The sequence below is a fragment of the Girardinichthys multiradiatus genome, unplaced genomic scaffold, assembly GCF_021462225.1.
Source record: "Girardinichthys multiradiatus isolate DD_20200921_A unplaced genomic scaffold, DD_fGirMul_XY1 scaffold_33, whole genome shotgun sequence".
NCBI lineage: Eukaryota > Metazoa > Chordata > Actinopteri > Cyprinodontiformes > Goodeidae > Girardinichthys > Girardinichthys multiradiatus.
Window position 1 is genome coordinate 2,154 of NW_025917686.1, and position 22,161 is coordinate 24,314.

At 41.5% G+C, this 22,161-nt stretch overlaps 1 protein-coding gene and 1 pseudogene across 1 annotated transcript; both read right to left on the reverse strand.

Annotated features, from left to right (window-relative positions):
* Positions 1–1,683: 1,683 nt before the first annotated feature.
* On the reverse strand, positions 1,684–13,882 carry LOC124865171. The gene is made up of 5 exons (XM_047360135.1): positions 13,871–13,882; positions 13,056–13,347; positions 11,586–11,771; positions 5,733–6,425; positions 1,684–1,844 (listed from the first exon to the last, which is right to left on the reverse strand). The coding sequence occupies exons 1-5, from the start codon at positions 13,880–13,882 to the stop codon at positions 1,750–1,752; spliced, it is 1,278 nt and encodes a 425-aa protein (XP_047216091.1). The 3' UTR covers positions 1,684–1,749.
* LOC124865173 lies at positions 3,181–5,349 on the reverse strand (annotated as a pseudogene).
* Positions 13,883–22,161: the final 8,279 nt, after the last annotated feature.

Below are 22,161 nucleotides of genomic sequence, written 5' to 3' on the forward strand. Positions count from 1 at the left end.
GAAGTCTGTGGGAAGGAAAAGGTGTGGCAGAAAACGCTGCACAACGAGAAGAGGTGACCGGACCCTGAGGAAGATTGTGGAGAAGGGCCGATTCCAGACCTTGGGGGACCTGCGGAAGCAGTGGACTGAGTCTGGAGTAGAAACATCCAGAGCCACCGTGCACAGGCGTGTGCAGGAAATGGGCTACAGGTGCCGCATTCCCCAGGTCAAGCCACTTTTGAACCAGAAACAGCGGCAGAAGCGTCTGACCTGGGCTACAGAGAAGCAGCACTGGACTGTTGCTCAGTTGTCCAAAGTACTTTTTTCGGATGAAAGCAAATTCTGCATGTCATTCGGAAATCAAGGTGCCAGAGTCTGGAGGAAGACTGGGGAGAAGGAAATGCCAAAATGCCAGAAGTCCAGTGTCAAGTACCCACAGTCAGTGATGGTCTGGGGTGCCGTGTCAGCTGCTGGTGTTGGTCCACTGTGTAAATGGTTTACTGACCATGGTATCACTGTGCTCAATTGGCCTGCCAACTCTCCTGACCTGAACCCCATAGAGAATCTGTGGGATATTGTGAAGAGAACGATGATAGACTCAAGACCCAACACTCTGGATGAGCTAAAGGCCGCTATCGAAGCATCCTGGGCCTCCATAAGACCTCAGCAGTGCCACAGGCTGATTGCCTCCATGCCACGCCGCATTGAAGCAGTCATTTCTGCAAAAGGATTCCCGACCACGTATTGAGTGCATAACTGTACATGATAATTTGAAGGTTGACGTTTTCTTGTATTAAAAACACTTTTATTTTATTGGTCGGATGAAATATGCTAATTTTGTGAGATAGGAATTTTGGGTTTTCATGAGCTGTATGCCAAAATTATCCGTATTAAGACAATAAAAGACCTGAAATATTTCAGTTAGTGTGCAATGAATCTAAAATATATTAATGTTAAATTTTCATCATGACATTATGGAAAATAATGAACTTTATCACAATATGCTAATATTTTGAGAAGGACCTGTATTTAAGACAAACAAAACTTCCTTCAGGAAAGTTTTAACTCTTTAACCCCATAATTGATGCACTCTGTGCTTTTTAATCTTTTTCTTATGTTTTTTATTTTTCTCATCTCCATCCATCAACTGTTTTACTTGAAACTATTTAACTATTTAACTTATTTACACTCAAACTTCCACTTTGTGAAAAATCAAACTTATCTTCCCAAATTAAAGCACAATTAACACAATAATCCCCACTTTTCCCTTTCATTTTTTAGGAGATGATGGTTAATGTGTAATAAAAAAGGAAGAATAATAATATAGATTATATCATACAGTATTTTAACATATTTATGTCGCTTCAGCAATATGTATGGTCGACCTATCTTAGTTTATGAGCTCTCTTATTATTCAACATTAAATTTCATTTCCTTCCGGCGAAATGTTACCAACCAAATTATCGGGTTCCCTTACGGCGGAACTACCTAGTCGTTTCTGATCTCCTTGCGGCGAGATCCAACCTAAATTTATCGCTATTTCCTTGCGGCGAAATAAAACCTTCCCAATGCAGTGTCCTTAACCGGCGACACACTACCAAACGACTTTTAAGTACTTTTCTTCTTTTATTTCTATAACGCTTACTCTTATCTTATGTACTGTATTTTAAAACTATCTCACCTCAGAGTTGACTTCTAGGTGACTTTGTCGGATCTCCCGGAGCCGCCCGGCATCGAGCAAGACAATAACCCACTGGCCAGGTGCGAATGTCACACACCGGGACTTTCAGCCACCAGGCCTAGATGCGGCTGTGCGGCAGCGCTTAACTCAACGTCAGGCTGTTCCCAGAGGTCCGCCATAGTCACTGCAAGAAAAATAAGATCAGTTTAGTTCTTATAATATCCGGCTTGAAGGACCAAGTTAATGTTAGGTATTATTTAATCAACTCAGAGGTAAGGAACGACACAGAGTCAGATGTACTTGCAGCAAGAGTAGCTCACACTTTGCAGTGCAAATCTACAGTGTTGGCACCCCTCTCTCTTTATTTATACATGCTGGTTCACACACAGTTCAACAAACATTCAGGGTGTGTGTATGTGTGAGGGTGCGTGTGTCGGGGTCAGAAAGGTTAGGGTTCATTTGTCTTGATTATAAACAAACAGAGGAAGTGGGAAGTGGGGACCTAGTGAATAGCCCCCAGATGCTGCTAATAAAAGCATAAAAGCATAACTCATTCTTGTCCCCATCTCCCTTCCTGTGACATGTAAGGAGGGAAAAGCACTTAGAGCAGACATGAGTGATAAACAATACAAAAGTTTTAAAAACCCTAACACAGAACAGGTATGAACTTCCTAAATACAGAGACCCCAACCAGAGAGGTTAACACTCTGGACCACTGCTACACAGTTTTAAAAGATGCCGGCGCTGCAACCTGAGCCGCTTCAAGACTATACAAACCAACAGAAATTATGAAGTTGTAAGCCTGTGGTGAGGACTATAAGGAAGTGGACAGAGTAATCAAATCAGAAGTTACAGGCCTGCTTTGAATGCATAGATTGGAGTGTTTTTTAAGCTACAGCCACTGACCTCAACAAACTCATTGACACAATGACATCATAAACCAGTTTTGGTGAGGGCATTTGTGTGTCCACCAAGACATTTTGCAATACAACAACAGCAACCACACCTGAGGAAGCTGGGCCACACCAAATGAAGAAGCCCACACCAGAGGGGACTGGCCCCTCTATAAGCTGGCCAAAAACAATACTGACTAAGGAGACCAGAGTAGATAAGAGCAGCTATGAACGGACAAAGCTATCCATAACTTCAGGCTGCAAGTTTATTGCTGCTATTTGGTAAATGGCCTGCACTCGTATAGCACTTTATCAAGTCCGAGGACCCCAAAGCGCTTTAGACTACAATCAGTCATCCACCCATTCATACACACATTCATACACTGACAGTGGTGAGCTACATTGCAGCCATAGCTGCCCCGGGGAAGACTGACACAAAAGACTGACACAAGCGAGTCTGGCATGCAATCAGCACCACCAAGCCCTCTGACCACCATCAGCAGGCAAGGAGGGTGAAGGAAGTGTCTTGCCCAAGGACACAACGACTGAGACTGACAGAGCGGGGGTTCAGGAACCCTCCAGTTAAAGTACAAACTACCACCATGTCAGCCACTCTTGCGCCCGATATATGATTAGGGGGAAACACTATGTTTAAATCTTGTCCACAATCATAACCAGCAACGAGCTTATGTTTTCTGTAAATTCTAGTGTGCTGGTTTAGACCTGACATAAAAGGTCAAGTTTTTACCGCAATCATCACATTCAAAAGGTTTCTCTCCATTGTCTGTTCTTATGTGTATTTTTAAAAATGACTTGCACAAGCATCACAGCTTGAGGGTTTAGTTCCTCTGTGAGTTATCATGTGTGTGTTTAAATTTGACTTTTCTTATAATCTGATAACACAAGTATCTCAACAACAGGGCTTCTCTTGTCTGTGCGTATTCTCATGTGCAGGTCTAAATTGGAGTTACTGGCAAATGTTTTTCCACATGGATCACAACCAAAGGGTTTTTCCCTTGTGTGGCTTCTCACGTGTCTGGTTAAAGCTGACTTGCAGGCAAATCTTTTTCCACAAACATCACAACTAAAGGGTCTGTCTTCTGTGTGCATTCTCATGTGAATGTTTAATTGTAACTTGCAGGTAAATCTTTTTCCACAAACATCACAACTAAAGGGTTTGTCTCCTGTGTGGGTTCTCATGTGTGTGTCTAAATTTGACTTCCTGGCAAATGTTTTTCCACATGTATCTCAACCAAAGGGTTTGTCTACTGTGTGGATTATCATGTGTTTGTCTAAATTTGACTTCTGGGAAAATCTTTTTCCACAAACATCACAACTAAAGGGCTTGTCTCCTGTGTGGATTATCATGTGTTTGTCTAAATTTGACTTCCTGGCAAATCTTTTTCCACATGCATCAGAACCAAAGGGTTTGTCTCCTGTGTGGATTCTCATGTGAATGTTTAATTGTAATTTGCAGGCAAATCTTTTTCCACAAACATCACAACTGAAGGGTTTGTCTCCTGTGTGGATTCTTATGTGTTTGTCTAAAACTGCCTTCTGGGAAAATCTTTTTCCACATTTACCACAACTGAAGGGTTTGTCTCCTGTGTGGGTTCTCATGTGTCTGGTTAAATTTGACTTCCAGGCAAATCTTTTTCCACAAACATTACAACTAAAGGGAATCTCTCCTGTGTGAAATCTCATGTGTTTGTCAAAACTTGACTCATGGAAAAATCTTTTTCCACATTTACCACAACTGAAGGGTTTGTCTCCTGTGTGGGTTCTCATGTGTCTGGTTAAATTTGACTTCCAGGCAAATCTTTTTCCACAAACATCACAACTAAATGGAATCTCTCCTGTGTGAAATCTCATGTGTTTGTCTAAACTTGACCTCTGGGAAAATCTTTCTCCACATTTACCACAACTGAAGGGTTTGTCTCCTGTGTGGGTTCTCGTGTGTTTGTCTAAACTTGACTTCTGGGAAAATCTTTTTCCACATTTACCACAACTGAAGGGTTTGTCTCCTGTGTGGATTCTCATGTGATCATCTAAATTTGACTTCCTGGCAAATGTTTTTCCACATGCATCACAACCAAAGGGTTTTTCTCCTGTGTGCATTCTCACGTGCCTGGTTAAATCTGACTTCCTGGCAAATCTTTTTCCACAAACATCACAACTAAAAAGTTTTTCTTCTGTGTGGATTCTCATGTGAATGTTTAAATGTGACTTGCAGGCAAGTCTTTTTCCACAAACATCACAACTAAAGGGTCTGTCTTCTGTGTGCATTCTCATGTGAATGTTTAATAGTAACTTGCACGCAAATCTTTTTCCACAAACATAACAACTAAATGGTTTGTCTCCTGTGTGGGTTCTCATGTGTGTGTCTAAACCTGCCTTCTGGGAAAATGTTTTTCCACATGTATCACAACCAAAGGGTTTGTCTCCTGTGTGGATTCTTATGTGTTTGTCTAAACCTGCCTTCTGGGAAAATCTTTTTCCACATTTACCACAACTAAAGGGTTTGTCTCCTGTGTGGGTTCTCATGTGTCTGGTTAAATTTGACTTCCAGGCAAATCTTTTTCCACAAACATCACAACTAAAGGGAATCTCTCCTGTGTGAAATCTCATGTGTTTGTCTAAACTTGACTTCTGGGAAAATCTTTTTCCACATTTACCACAACTGAAGGGTTTGTCTCCTGTGTGGATTCTCATGTGTATGTATAATCTTGACTTCTGGGAAAATCTTTTTCCACATATACCACATCTAAAGGCTTTGTCTCCTGTGTGGATTCTCATGTGTTCGTCTAAATTTGACTTCCTGGCAAATGTTTTTCCACATGCATCACAACCAAAGGGTTTTTCTCCTGTGTGGATTCTCACGTGCCTGGTTAAAACTGACTTCCAGGCAAATCTTTTTCCACAAACATCACAGCTAAAGTGATTGTCTTCTGTGTGGACTCTCATGTGTTTGTCTAAATCTGACATTTGGTAAAATCTCTTTCCACATGCATCACAACCAAAGGGTTTGTCTCCTGTGTGGGTTCTCATGTGTCTGTCTAAACTTGTCTTCTGGGAAAATCTTTTTCCACATGTACCACAACTAAAGGGTTTGTCTCCTGTGTGGACTGTCGTGTGTTTTTTTAAATCATGTTTCCTGTTAAAACTTTTACCACACTCACCGCAGTTAAAATTTTTACTACTCGTCTGGACGTTTGTCAGTGAATCCATCATTTTCTTCTCACCGAAACACGTCTCACTACCAGAACAATCTGAAGACGTTAATCTTGGACGACATGTCATGTGACTCTGAAGAGAGCGTCTATTAGCAAATTTTCCCCCACACTCAGAGCAGCTCAAAGATTTGTTGACAGTGTTTCTGCCTGACCCTGGAGTCCTGCTCTCCTTCCAATCATCCTCACTGTCTTCAGTTTCAGAGTCTGATAAGTGTTTAAGCTCAGATTCATGATGCTTCACATAATCATCCTCTTCATCATCCTCACTGTCTTCAGTTTCAGAATAGTTGGAAGAGCCTCCCTGAGTATTTAGATCTGGGTTCCTGCTGGATTCTGATGTTCCAAAGTCCTCTTCTTTAATTTCTACTTTTATCTGGTCAGTTGAGATGCTTCTTGGAAGATCTCTGTCTTCTGTTTGGTGTTGATGAAGCTGAGAGAACAGAGGTTTCTCTTCATCCTCTTCACTCTTCATATGAACAACAGTTAATGGAAACCTGGTATCATCAGTCTCCTTCACATTCAGTTGTTCTTCATCCTGGCTGGCCCAGATTCTTTCACTTTCCTCCTTTATGTGGAGGAGCTCCAGCTCCTGCTGGTCCATATCAGGACTCTGTTCTTCAGGAGCCTCTTCTTTAAGATCTGCAGACATAATCAAAACACTTTATATGCATAATGAACAACTTTATCTTGACAATGTTACAAAGATGATAAAGATTAAAACTAGAGAAAATAATCTGATAAATATTATCAGTGAACAGTACAGTAGGTAAAATCAGAGAGGCCACAATGGTGTGATAACCTGGACTGTAAATATATTGATTTCACGGTGTCATGGTTTAACACTAGAACTCCCAGGGCCGCCAATTTGACGGTTTTGAAAGTTTGACATGCCATAACTCTGGTTTCTTAAAACTCTTATCTTCCTGGCATCCTGAATTTTTCTAAACCTGTGTCTTGTGTATTCCTATGTCTCTATTTAAAGATCTAAGTATTTCTACCTCTAACTACTACAGCCGCTATTTTGACGGCCCTATTATTTACATTGATATTTTTTTTCCCGTGGCTGAGTATACGCGCGAGCGTTGCCTAGCAACCGCCACTCTAGAACGCAGTCAGAGAAGGAGATTGTTGGCATCCTACAAATAGCTTCTAGAAGGATGTTTTCTGCTCAAGAGGCATTGGAGATGCTTCAAAAATTAGATGATCGTGATTCTGGGGTCAAGAGGGATTCTGACGGTTCTTGGTCAGTATTCAGTTCCAGTGACAGCAGGTCAGAGAGTGAGCCTTAAAAAAACACGAGTTGCCCCCTTAGCAGGAGGTTGTGGCGCATTATTTCAAGGTAGTAAAAGACTAGCCTATGTGACAATTTTATCATTTTAGGCTATAGTTTACAGATTAATAAACTAATAATATATAAACTACAGCAACAGTGTCACAATCAGCGCAGGTTCAGAGACAGGGAGACGTGCCAGGTGATCAGTGCCCAGCTATAAACCCACCAATCCAGCTGGCAGGAGAGAAACTAAAAAACAAGGTACTGATGATGGACAAAGAAATAAACAATAAGTTAGGTCATAGATATAGTAGCCCAGGAACAACAATCTATTCTGCGCTTTACTGCGTTTTCATTGCAAGACGAGCGCACACCTGGGAAGGAGGAGGAGATAGGAAAGGATGGCACTGTGTGGACAGTAGTAGGGGAGGAAGAAAGTAGAGGGAGGCGTCAGAGCCAGAACGTATACAGTGCGCCAGATCCAAGATGCCCAGACCGCGATCCTCTGCTTGGTGGATGCCAAAATGCTCATCCATGTTCAGGACTGCAGGGTGGCTGAGGCCCGCAGAGTTTTAGGAGATGATTCCTCCTGGGACATGAGTGTGGATGAGCTGAAGGCATGTTTAGCGCTAGTTTATGTCCGCGGAGTGAAAGGGGGGCGTAACATGGAACTGTCCAGCTTTTGGTCAGATTAGTAAAGCTTTTTTTTTTTTAAATGTACCCGCTACTCTGTATTATTTTTCAGTACTATATATAAATAATAATAAAACATAATAGGTTTTGATCAAATACTATTATTAATTCTTGTCAAAACCATCATTTTATAGCGTGCAAGAAAACCTTTAGCATTCTGACCAATGTAATGTGATGACATCATCACCACCTCGCATCCAGAATGCTCGCCATCAAATTGACGGGCTTGGGAGTCCTAGTGTTAATTACCATATTCTAAAACACAAATGTATATAGTGATTTAAATGCTTTAATTTAAAGCTGAAAAATAATAGTTATTACATTGTTGATAAAAATACCGTATGTTTATTATTTTGTATATAATATATAAAGCTTTTTTTGTTATTTTTGAGGATTTTCAATCTTGAGTCTCTTTCCTCCTGCCTCACAGGTACATGTTTTCATCATGCTGAGCTGTGCTTTACATTAGATTATAACTGCGTTATCTAACCTCTTATCCAACCAGGTCCCTGAACAACTGACCATTAACAGAGTTTATCTACAGCCACTTCAGGGATATATTTCTTCCTGATTGGGAATAATACTCTCCTCCAATCGAGGATCTCCTTTGGAAACTAGTCAATGACACTGAAGTTCGTCCCCGTTGCTCTCTGCCCCGACTCCTGACCTGCTCTTTCTGCTTGTAGTGCCTGAATTTCACTACAAATGGCCGAGGCCGGTTGTTGTCGGGCTTCTTACCTCCGAGCCAGTTAACACAATGGAATGTGATGTTTTTAACCTCGTCACTTGGGAGTTTTAGCTGACTTTGGAGAAATTCCCAGATAGTGGATTCAGCGTCCTCCTCTGACTGTTACGGGATGCCAGAGAAGACAAGGTTGTCCCACATGCCGCAAGCTTGTATATTCAGGATGGTGTCCCTCATTTCTTTGTTTCAGACAGCTGCATCATTCCATCGGTACATTTCTTTACCTTATCCCTCAGCGTTTGTTTCTTGGCTGTGAGCGAAGCTTGTTGTTTGTGGCTGAACTCCAGAGATTCCCTCAGAGCTTGAAAATTCCTTGTGGAGAACTTCCACCAGGGTAAGACGAGCATCAAGGCTGGTTAGCTTCTTGTCAATAGAGTCCAGGACATCAGTGTATCTTTTCTCTGGAGAGATAGTGGAGGTGCTGGCCGAGCATTCTGAACGGGGGTATCTTGATGCTGTTGTGGTCATGAATGCAGATTTTTGTGTTTTGCCCATTACTATGTTGTCAAAACATTTGTTTACCTAGCTCTCCAGGCTGTCTAAGGTTTCCTCTTCCAGTTTGTTTTATTGGGATATATGAGACAGTGGTTAGTATTTTAAAAGTTTCTATGTTGGGCTTCAATTTACTGGCTTGTTTTACTTGAGTTATTACTTGAGCACAGCTCTCACGAGATCTCAGCCACTCATCATGTCCTCACGTCCATGCTTCTCACTTAATACTTCCAATTATTAAGTGCAAGCAGCCAAACAATCACATTTTCATAGTTTATTCTGAATATCTAAACACGGTGGGTGATTTTGGATATGAATGATACATTATATATTAATTATGATGTTTAAATTCTATTTTTTTCTAAATAATTATAATCAAATAATCATAATTTCACAACATGCCATTCTAACAAAGACACACACATCCTTGTACTTCTACCTTCATGAGGACTTTCAGTTACTTCCATCCATTATCCTTGATTTCTTGAGCCTAAACTCAATTCATACCTTAGTCCTAAACCTAACCCCTGTCCCAAAATCGGAAATTGAAAAAGTGAAGACCAGGAAACGTCTTCACTTTGTCAAAATGTCCTCACTTTACGATAAAAATACAAAAAATGGTTCTTAATCAGCAGCAAGTACATGTACACACACACACACACACACAAGGCCAGTACATCCATACATCGATGTGGAACCTTGGGAATAAGCGCCTCTTGCCCAAGGTGACTTCTACCTGTAGAAGGTCTGGAGCTGGAATTAAATATCAGGATAAATACTATCCCCAGCGCGTGCATCAACTCTAGACCAACAGTTTCCCGACAAAGCTGGTTGCCTTTTAGCCACTAAATGTCACATCAAGACAGAGAAAGACTAAAGAGGCTTGATTTCTGACGGCCGCCTCAACTGAAAGATAGAGGACCTGTGAGCCAAGCTTTGACTGATTGATTGAAACTGTATTAATCTTCAAAGGGGAAATTCATTTGTCCCAGCATAAAATACACCCATAAAAACAAACAACATGCACCAATAAAAGTCTAAAAGACACACACAGAACCCAACTCCAACATGGGGCTGGTGAACAAACTGCAGAGGCTTCTGGGCTGCAGACACCCGTGTCCTCAGGTGCACCAGAACCAACCTCTCTCTGACCTTCATAATGTGAGAGGTCAGAGCTATGGGTCTATAGCCATGAAGTCCTTTAGAATGTACTTTCTTTGGCACTGGGACTAGACATGATGTTTTCCATAGCTCTGGAACTCTTTGTTGCTTCAGGCTCATAACAAAGGGGTACTGCAGCACTCCACTCAGCTGACCCGAACAAGCCTTCAGAACCCTTGGGCTGATACCGTCAGGATCAGGAGATTTCCTAGGGTGAAGCTTTTAAAGCTCTCTACGCACCTGGTCAACAGAGATATCAAAGCCACATGCAGAAGATAAATGAGGAGGGGGAGTCAGACCCAGGACCTTCAGGCTACCGCTGAGAGGTAGTTGATGTAACAACGAAGCAGAATTAATGCTGCTACTGGGGTGGGACATTCAAACTTGTTTTAAATTTTAGTACCCAGATGTCACTAAGACAATCAAGGAGAGGCTAAACAGAAACATTATGTTTTAAAGGGAAATAGACTTGGACAGTCATCAGCACAAAAATAAAACGCAACCTCAGGGCTCCAAGAATGGAGCCTTGAGGTATCCCCCAGGGGAGGTAAAATCATCCACCATGACCCAGAAACTCCTATCAGAGAAGTAGAACCTGAACCATTAAAGAGCTGAGCCAGTGATGCCCACCCACTGCTCCAGTCTGGAGATGAGAACGTTATGATCCACTGGATCAAAAGCAGCTGGTAAATCTAAAAGCAGTTCCTAGAATCCGTTGCTAAGAATACATAATCAAAAATCCCTAAAAGAGCCGATTCAGTGGTAAGTTTTAAACCCAGACTGGAACACTTCCATAATCATATATTTATCCAGTAAGGCTTCAGCTGGTTGTAAACTGTTGTTCCAAAATTTTGGACAGAAATGGGTAACTTGGAGATCGGCCTAAAGCTTAACAAAGCAAACTGACGTGGAGGAAGAACATCACAGGGGGAGCCAGATGGTTTCATACTGATAACCAGTGTTTCTAGAGAGGAAAGGAATTAAGGCTCCCAGTGATCAAAGACAGCGAGGCAGGTGACCAAGATGGATGGGTCATAGGAGGGAAGAGAAACACAGGCCCTAATGTAAACCTTGTCCAAGAAATTAAGAAACGAATTACAGAGTTCTCTGGAAGCTTCTAGAGGAACAGGTTCAGGCGCATTAAGAGCAGTGTTAAAGGGGACATCTGCAAAGTCCACTTTTTTAGCCTTTAAATACATTTTGTTGTGAACTTTGAGTCTGTAGTAGAGCAGAATAGTTTAATTTAGTCTCTCCAGATTCTGCGTAGATATTTTTATATTCTGTTTGTCATATTTTCCCGGCAGTTTCAGCTCAGGAAACGTCTCATTTCTTCCTCCTTATTGTGAAGCTAATCTACTTTTGATCATAAAAGACAACCAGATGCACCAGACTGTTAGCTGCCAGACAGGAGACACACACACAAACAAATCCTTACTCTTGATAGGAGCTGCAGTTAATGGAAACCTGGTATCAGTCTCCTCCTTCACAGTGAGCTGCTCTCCTTCCTGACTGGTCCAGAGTTCCTCCTGTTCCTCCTTTATCTGGAGGGGCTCTGGCTCCTGCTGATCCACATCAGGACTCTGTTCTTCAGGAGCCTCTTCTTTAACATCTGCTGGCAGCACTGAAACACATTACATGCATTATGAACAACTTTAATGTTTCTAAGCTGGTAAAGATTCACATTAGAGAAAAACATCTGATCAGCAGTTTAGAGAAAACTGAACCTCAAGAACTGACAGTTTAGGTCATGTGCAGAATCTCATATTTAACCCCTGAATTAAATCACTATTATATAAAACATAATTGCCTGAGTTTTGCTGTGAAGCAGATGGTTTGTGAAGTAGAGATTGTTCATATGAATATAGCAATGTGACCAGAAATAAACACATTTCATCATTTAGTTCAGTGATAAGAAAAAGGAGACATAATTTATCATAAACCAACAACTAGTTGTTCCTTAAACAATCCTTCAATGTGTGAAATATGCATCAGGCGGCATTAGTGGACAGTTTCTGAGGGAAATCCATCAGAACCCATGAGATCTATTCTATTTTATGATTAGTTGTAGCTTTAATTATTAAGTATCACTTTTATATCAGTGAGCGTTATTATTCAATGATGGGAACACGTGTTACTCCATGCTTGTGGCTTTATGTTCAGAATATTTGACGTGCAAACGATAGTTTAATATGCACTGAAGGAGCTCTCTCTACATCAGCAACAAGACGATTACAGAACAGTTTTTGGTTATTTTATTGAACTTCATATTCAGTGAGATGTTTTGTCCTAAACTAGAGGTCTGTCACCTTTACAATAAAAAGAGCAATTTTTGCCCTCAGTCCAGCTACATAAAACTAATTTAAAGACACAAACGTTACATGACCTTTTGAAAAAGACAACTTATATAATTTCTGATAAATATCTACTATGTTAAAATGTGTTTTAATTTTTAAGAATCTATTTTATTTTTAGGTTCTAAAATAATGAGAAAAAAGAGGATGGACACATTTTCCTCTATTGGATGTTGATATTTGTGGAAAATGATGTAAAAACACCACATAGTTTCTAACCTGATGACAAGAAAAATAGATCAAAAATATATTACAAGTTCATTTAGTGTCATTCTGTTGGAGAAATTCAGTGTAATTACTTTATTAGCACACACACACACACACACACACATCAGATCCATTGACTTATATCGGCTCACTTCACCGCAGTTAGATGATCCTCTGTCGTTTCAAACTCTAATATTTCTGAGCTGGGCTCCAGAAGCTCCTGCTGATGTTTCACTATCCTAACAACGAGTTCTAATTCAGAGGAATAATCCACCAGCAGACTGAAAACGGCTCCTAAACTTTAACTACCATCCACACAGTTGGCATGAAGAAGGAAACATCCAAACCTAATCTGGGCTGGAAAACATCATCCATCATCTGGTGTCTCTTCCTCTGCTGCGTCCTGCCGCTGTTTGAGCTCCTGCTTCCCTCCAGTTTCTTTGACCAGATGTTCCTCAAGCTGCTGGACTTCTTTCCAGAGTTCATCAACTGCTGCTGCTGCAGCTCTCTTACAGCTTTATCAACACTCCCGCTTCTGGGCTGCTGACGAACAGGGAACAAAGGATGAAGAACCCGGAAGAGATCCACGTGTTTGGGAAGAGGGGGCGGGGCCAGCGGAACCGGAAATCCTTTCTTCTTCTTGTAGGATTTTATGGCGGTTGGCAAATACCTGTAGATGTGCATTACCGCCACCAACTGGTATGGAGTGTTTACTGGAACGACGAATACAAAAATAAAAAAGTAAAAAAAAAACGATCATATCCTTTCAAATGAACGAGTCATTTTAAAATAATTTAGCAAAGCTTCAGAACTATCAGATATTGAATTTGTCTGTAATAATTCAAATCTAATTGATTGTAAATTAGCTGAACTCTTTCAATACTATATTTCTAACAATAAAACAAAATATGTTAAACAGTTTAATCTTTTCTACAATAATCACATTTACCTATAATATGTTTTCCTACGATGAATAAGGTACTATTTAATCATGTGTGCGCAAATCTGAGACATACTATTTCTTCCCTGCTGTACTCCCTATTTCTCCCGTTTTCCACTGAATTCTATAAAACCATCTGCCTTTTCTCTCTTCTTCCCATTGTTTTTGCCATCTTTCCCTCATTTTCTTCTTTATGAAACTTTCAATTTCCATTTGACGGACCTTGATATCCATTTCACCTAAAATGTGTCTGGTTGCCTCTTTTGTGACCTTGTCTGCCAATTCATTCATCTTCTATACCAGAGGTCATTAACTGGCGGACCGCGGTCCGGGTCTGGACCCAGAAGCTGTCCCATCTGGACCCATACCTACAGAAAATCAAAGGGGTAATATTTAAAACTTGAAGGGCGCTTTTATTTTAAATTTCATCGCTTTTATAGACTTCACTGTAGCATCTTAGTGTGTACGGAAAAGGACAGACCAATTGTATGACAGTTAACCCACACCACGTGATAGCTCTCAGCCAAACAAGTCTGTGCATTCCTGGTGGTAAATATTGTGACTGCAGTAAGTGCAGAGAAGTCAGTCGAGAAGGAATCAAAGTGACACACGAAAGTTGAGGAAATACAGAGAGCCACATCATAGAAAGTAGAGAAAGAGACTAGTAAGATGAAGAAAGGGAGAGTAATGACTGCGCCATAGAAAGGAAGTCAGGTCAGTGCTACAGAGAGTTGAACAAGATGGGTGGGGCAGAGAAACGGAAAGATAAGGAACAGACGCTTTCTGAAAAAAGAAAAGTGGACAGTGAAAATAGGATCTTTAATCCGGAATGGACAGACTCATTTTTATTCATCCTTCCTGGATTCATCCTGGAAGCACTAAACCAGTGTGTCTCATATGTTCAGAAACCGTAGCACTTATTAAAAGGGCCAATATGAAACATCATTATGAGACAAAACATAAATGCTTTGAAAATACATACCCAGTCAAAGCTGAAGGAAGAGCACAAAAAGTTGTCAGAGAGCCCAGTATGAGCAGTCCACCAGGATCCTGAGCCACACCTTTATTCCCCAACAACGGGCTCATCAATGTTCCCTCAGAGTTGCTTGGATTTTGGGTCAACACAAAAAAACATTTACTGAGGCAGGGGTTGTCAAAGAATGCATGAGTGCAGTAGCTGAAACACTACTTGAAGGGAAACAAAAACAAGAGCTGTGTGATCAAATAAATCAAATACCCCTATCAGCATCATCTGTGTTGGATGGGTACAAAAACGTGTTATCACTCATGTAAAAACTTTGGGTTGCAAGGCACCTGCACTATGCCTTCCTCCCTGTGTGTGTGAGATCATTGTTATCTTCGTGAGAACCAGCCTCCTTTCCGTCTCACACACATACACCCTGTCTGAACTGTCTGTTGAATTGTGTATATAAATAAAGAGATAGGGTGTCAAAACTTTGTAGTTGCACTGCAAAGTGGGCTACCCTTGTCACAAGTAACTCTGACTGTATCGTTCTTACCTCTGAGTTGACTAAATAATACCTAACATTTATTGGTCCTTCGTAGCCGGATTAATTCAATAACCTTATTTCTCTTTGCTTTAACAGTGACTCTGGGATCCGTGGGGGAAGCCTGACGTCGAGCGAAGCACCGCTGCACAGCCTCCACTAGCCGGAGTGGCTGAAAGTCCCGGTGTGTGTGAATTCACACCTGGCCAATGGGTTATCGCCTTCCTCGGCGCGGGGTGACTCTCACAGGGTCCAGAGAGTCACCAAGAAGTCAACTCCGAGGTGAGACAGTTTTAAAATACAGTTCATAAGAAAAGTACTTAACAGTCGTTGGTAGTGCGTCGCCGGTAAGGACGCTGCATTGGGATGGTTTTATTCCACCGTGAAAGGAATAGTGACAAATTAAGGTAGGGCCCCGCCAAGAAGGGGGCCAAATAAAACGACTAAGGGTTATTCCTCTGCGATGGAATAGAATAAGCGCTATAAAAGTAAAAAGAACAGAGTAAATTGAGCTCATAAAATAACACCAAGTTAACTTAGAAAAAATTACAAGGTACCTGAAACTAACTGTGTGACTGTGTTGTGTGTATATATGGAGGACTAAGCATTTTAATAGAATCAGCAGGATTCTGCTAGTCCTGTCTTTTCTTTTGCCCAGATTAAAACTACATACTGGTGACTTTGGAGATTAAGGTTGGATTTCATTCCAGAAAATTAACACCGCTGTGAATTAGTCGCAGTAGAAGGCCGTGTTAATGTCCTCTCCTTAAAGTCTCATGCCAGTGACCTTTTATCTGGGACATTCATACTACAATTAAGCTAACATAAAACATAATGGGGAAAAAACAAAGTAAACAGAAAAATACTTTGGAGGGAGATGTAAAATGTATGGAGAATTATGTGGAAGGAGCAGGCATGATCTGCCATAGGTGGAATAAAAAACATGGGTTTTTGGGCAAATTAGAAACAAAGGCTGTCTTAAAATTACAAGGGGATCTAAAATTAGAAATAATGAAAACTAAAAAGAGACAAAAGACAGGACAAAGGAAGGTTGAATATAAACTGTCAGAAAAATGGTTGGAACAGAGCAAGCTGAGAGACATACAGAGGCAGGATAAGAGGGAGAAGCGAAAAGAAAAGTTAACAGCCGCAGTTATGGTGCGGCAAGAGGAGGAGACTACAGCTGTTTTCAGACAGCAAAGGCGGCAGCCTCCAGGAGCGCAGCCGCCTGCTACACAGGCAGTGGTACAGCGTGAGGAGGAGGAAGAAGGCGCAGCAGCAGCACCTCCTCAAACCCCCGACCAAAAGCCAGATAAATCAAGCAACCCTCTTAAAACAGAAGAACAGAGCTCCTGATCTCCTAATTTCTGGGGGAGCACAGGCGTACAAACTAGGAGTAAAAAAAAACCCACTACTGACCCGGGCTTATACCCGAATGAAGCCTTAAAGGCTCATGAACAGAAATTCCATCCATCTGAAAAAAAAATAATAATAATAGAGGAAGACACATTTCCTCTTGTAGAAGTGGCCAATCCAAACATAGGTAACGCTGATAATCCACAGCCGCCAACCATTCTAGTATATAGGCCATGGACGCAGGAAGACAGAACTGCCGCTTTAAAAGGTATCCCAAACATACAGGAAGGTGTACCGGAATTTTTAGCAGCTATCACAGAACTCAGAGGAAGTTTCCATCTTAATGGCAGAGAAATGCACCAGTGTCTCTCTCAGCTCTTTGGCCATCGCTGGTGTAGAGTAGCCCGAGATTTCACTGGAAATGATGCCCAGGAAAATTCAATGGCGCACAATTCAGCAGATTTAAGAGATGCCTTACGCATCCTTTATGACCGAATCAGAACAGAATACACACAGACAGCAGATTACGGCAAAATCTCACAATGTAAACAGAAAGATGAGGAAGACCCACAAGATTTTTTGGATAGAATGAGACGTGTTTTCAGAGCAAACTCTGCTATACCATACAATGAGGTAGAAGGCGGGGCATATCAACAGCAGCTGAAGAGAGCGTTTTTGCAAGGATTAAAACCTGAGCTCAGCCGATACATAGATAAACATTGGGTTCACCATAATACAGGCACTGTCACCCAGGCGTTGGAATATGCAGACCATGCACACAAAACGCAACAACACAGGAAAACAGACACATTCACAATGCAAGATGGTTTAATAACATTGCAACAAGTGTCAGCATACTCATCAAGGGGGAGGGGAAGATTTAGAGGCGGGGGGAGCAGAGGAGGAGGAGAATTCAGAAACACACAAAGCATTGTGTGTCGGAGGTGTGGCAAAACAGGGCATTACGCCAGAGGATGCAAAGTAAACTTACAAAGCTCCAGAGCAAGAGATGAGAACTGTTGGCTTTGCAACAAGCAAGGACATTTTGCAAGAGATTGTCAGGAGAAACCGGTATACAACCCCAACTCCAACTAAAATTGACAATTACCGCCTCAGCCCTCTGCAGGGGAAGAAGATAACTCTGATATGGAGGAAGTTGACATACAAGCAGCCTTAGAACTGATAGCGTTAAGCAAATCACAAGATTTACCCTACAAGAACATAATAATAAATGAAAAAGTGTACAACTGCTTGTGTGACACGGGGGCATGTAGGACAGTATTAACTGAACCCCCACCTGGAGTAAAATATTCTAACACTGCAGTACATGTTAGATCTGCAGCCGATACATCAGAGGTCCATTATCTAAGCACACCGGTGATCATAAAAGAGCCTGAAACAGGATCCACATGCCAGGCTCCCGTTCTAATTAGTCAGAAATGTCCAGTAAATCTGCTAGGGAGAGACATTATGCAGAAGTTACACATAAACATCGTGTCTACAGAAACAGGCATGATAGCTATTGTTGAGGAGGGAGCCCTAGTTGTACACGGGTCCTCACAACCACACTATTACTGGTCTCTAGATCTAGGACCATCCCCAACAGCTAGAGAGCTGCTAAGAAAAACAAGAGAAAAACACGTTTTTCAACAAACTCAGTACATGCCAGATACTGAACTCCATGTGACTATGAGATACAAAAACACTGCAGGGCCAGATTATCAATATGACACTGTTTTTCATAGAGAGAATAATCAAACCGTTACCATACAAAATCTGTATGTTGACCCCAAAACAGGGAAATCCTCTGCCTCAGTCCTACTGTTGGAAAAACAACTACAACTGTTTAAAGACCACACCCCTCATCTATCACTGACTAAACCTGTAGGGGGTCAATGGAAGAATTCAGAACATTCTCTACAAAGAGCTGAGAGAGGGAGATATGAGGCATCAACAGACTCTGACTGGAAAATAGATCATAATACAGGGATCTGGAGACTCACTCTAGGGTGGGTGATCAGAGTACATCCAAAAACGCATATGGATGAAGCTGATTGAAAGCTACAGTGTCTGGTTGAAGAAAAACAAAATCTAAATCACTCTGCCTTGAAAGCTGTCCCACCTGAACTGTGGTCCCAATCATCAACTGATGTAGGACTAATAAAGGGGTTCCCACCATACAAGGTTAAACTAATATCTGAAAAAAGGCCATTAGTCCGTCAATACCCCTTAAAGCCAGAAGCCGAGGAAGGTATTAAGCCAGTAATACAGGACATGTTAAAATCAGGAATATTAAGAGAAACCCCTGAAGCTACGTGTAACACACCTATTTTTCCAGTGCAGAAAGCCAGCACAGGAAAGTGGAGAATGGTTCAAGATCTCTGACAAATAAATGATATTGTACAGCATGCAGCTCCAGATGTTTCAAATCCACACACATTGCTGCATTCACTGACCCCAGATAAAAAGTATTTCTCAGTAATAGATCTTAGTAATGCTTTCTTCACAGTACCACTGCATGAAGAATCACAGCATTTGTTTGGTTTTCAGTTTAAAGGAAAGAAATACACCTATACTAGGCTCCCACAAGGTTTCAGTGAAAGCCCACATGTATATACACAAGCATTAAGGTACTCAATGAGCACCTGCATAATACCAGAACACAGTCAAGTTCTGCTATATGTGGATGACATTTTAGTAGCATCAGACACAGAAAAACACTGTGAAGAGGCCACAATTACTGTGTTAAAGCACCTACACCAAACAGGCCACAAGGCGTCAAGAGATAAGCTGCAGTTTTGTAAAAATTAAGTAGTTTATTTAGGGCACACACTGTCACAGAATGGACGCTCCCTGCTGAATAGCAGAAAAACAGCCATACATGAAGCCCCAAAACCAATAACAAAGCAGCAAATGATGTCCTTTTTAGGACTTTGTAATTTCTGCAGAGAGTGGCTGCCCGACTATGCAGCCATAGTGCAACCATTACAATCTATGATTTATGGAACAAACATGACATTAAGGGACAAAATTATTTGGACAGAAGAGGGGGAAAAAGCATTTATTAACTTAAAGAACTTACTGCAAACCACAGTTACATTAGCCTTACCAGACTACAGCCAACCATTCACGCTGTGCGTGGACTCATGTCAGGGCTATATGAAAGCTGTACTGACACAACCCTTTGGGTCTAAAGATAGACCCCTAGCCTTTTACTCAAAGAAACTTGACGCGGTGGCCGGGGGTTTTCCTGCGTGTTTGCAAGCATGCTCTGCTGCCGCTGAAGCAGTGAAGCAAACAGCTGAAATAGTTCTATGCCACCCGCTGACATTAAAAGTTCCCCATTCTGTTTCACTTGTTTTACTACAGACCTCACTTCCTTTTTTGACACATGCAAGACATATTGCATTAACTTCTTTACTACTCTCACAACCAAATATCACCTTGCAAAGATGTGGCCCGTTAAACCCAAGTACCTTAATACCTACGGCAGAGGACGGACAGCCACATTCATGTAAAGCAAAAGTAGAAGAGGACACCAAACCCAGACAGGACATTTCCCAAACGCCACTGCCTAACTCACAAACTGTGTTTGTAGATGGGTCCGCATCAAAAGATGAATATGGGAAAAATAGAGTTGGTTACGCAGTGACAACCATTGACAGCGTAATAGAAGCTAAATCCTTGCCCAAAACATGCTCAGCCCAGACTGCAGAGTTGTATGCTGTAGTGAGAGCATGTGAACTACATGAGGGACAGATACTTACTATATACACAGACAGCCAATACGTTTTTGGATCAGTACATCACCATGCTAAAATCTGGCAGAATAGAGGTTTTAAAACATCATCAGGAACAGAGTTAACACATTTTAATCTTTTGAAAAGATTATTATCAGCAATACAGCTACCTGGTAAAATAGCACTCTGTAAATGTAAGGCTCACCAAACAGATTCTAGCACAGAAACAAAGGGGAATACTTTTGCTGACATAACTGCAAAGAAAGCAGCAACAGAACCCCTAACACTAAAAATGACTGACCTGCTATTTATAGACATGTCAGTACTGAAAGATGCGCAACAGACAGCACCCAGTACTGAAATAAAGGCCTGGCTGAAAAGAGGGGCTGAGAAAAAAGATGATATATACCACATAGAAAACAAACCCGTTTTACCAAAAAATCTATATAAAACGGCGGCGGTGGTGACTCATGGTAAATGCCACGTGTCACAGAGAAATATGTCACATCTGGTGAAACATCAATTCTATGCTTTAAATTTTTCTGACTATGCAAAGAATTTTTGTAGATCATGTATTATCTGCTGCAAACATAATCCACAGGGGAACATGAGACCCAAAAGAGGCCAGTTCCCAGCAGCAATTCATCCCTTTCACACGATACACATGGATTTCATAGAATTATCATGGTCAGGGGAAAATAAATATTGTTTAGTGGTTATAGATGCATTTTCAAAGTGGGTTGAGATGTATCCTGCAAAACACTGTGATGCGCTCACGGTGGCAAAAAGTTTAGTGACACATTTCTTCCCTACATATGGTATCCCAAAAATCATAAGATCAGATAATGGGACTCATTTTGTAAATAATGTAATAGAACTGTGCTCTAAAGCATTAGGGTTTCAGTTAAAAAATCATTGTTCTTACCACCCACAATCTGCTGGGCTGGTTGAACGAACAAATGGGACAATAAAAAACAGACTGAGAAAAACAGTTGAGGAGACAGGCAGACCGTGGCCAGACTGTCTGTCTCTGGTCAAACTATGGATGAGAATAACTCCAAATCAATCTGGGCTCACTCCATTTGAAATAGTACATGGCAGACCGTTTCCTCTGCCTTCTGATATGAATGAAATAGAGAAAGCACAACAGGAAACTTCATTAGCTGAGTGGATGAACAAAATGTTGCAGACAAAAGAAGCACAAATGTCCAGTGGTCTGCCGATAACCTCTGCTCCTATCCCACAGAACGACCTGAGGCCTGGAGACCTGGTCCTGATTAAGACACTCCACAGGAAGGATTGGAGCACCCCCTGCTGGAAAGGGCTGTTTCAAGTGCTCCTGACAACGCCCACAGCTCTGAAAATAGCAGAGAGGCCTTCCTGGATCCATAAAAGCCACTGTAAGCCAGTTTTGCCGTTACAGGAGCCAAATCAACCGACGGGGTAAGCAGAAGGAAGTCCGGATTCAAAGGGGTTGGAGGACCCATATGGCCCAGCGTCTCAAACCGGTGAAGAAAACAGCTGATCTGCGCCCAATTATAAAATGGCTCTCTGTAACATGTGGACAGGACTGATAAGCCTGAGCTTAATTCTGGTAGCAGGACTCTTTCTCTGTCTAAAGCAGGATCCACAGGAGGGGATACCGAACCAGAAGAGATGGACATCAGACGGGACCCATCTCAGACCACTGACGGAAGGACATGACACACACCCATTTCTGCAAAATTACTGGTATCGTTATGTGTATGACACAGCCAAAACTCAAAATAAAACTGATTGTTATGTGTGTTCTATGATGCCCGTGCATTTCCAAGGCCCCACTATATATGTCAAAGCTATGAACCTCACCGAGACAAGTTGCGCCATATCAATGGGCCTGATAGGATATACAGATAAACAGTTCTTTCTT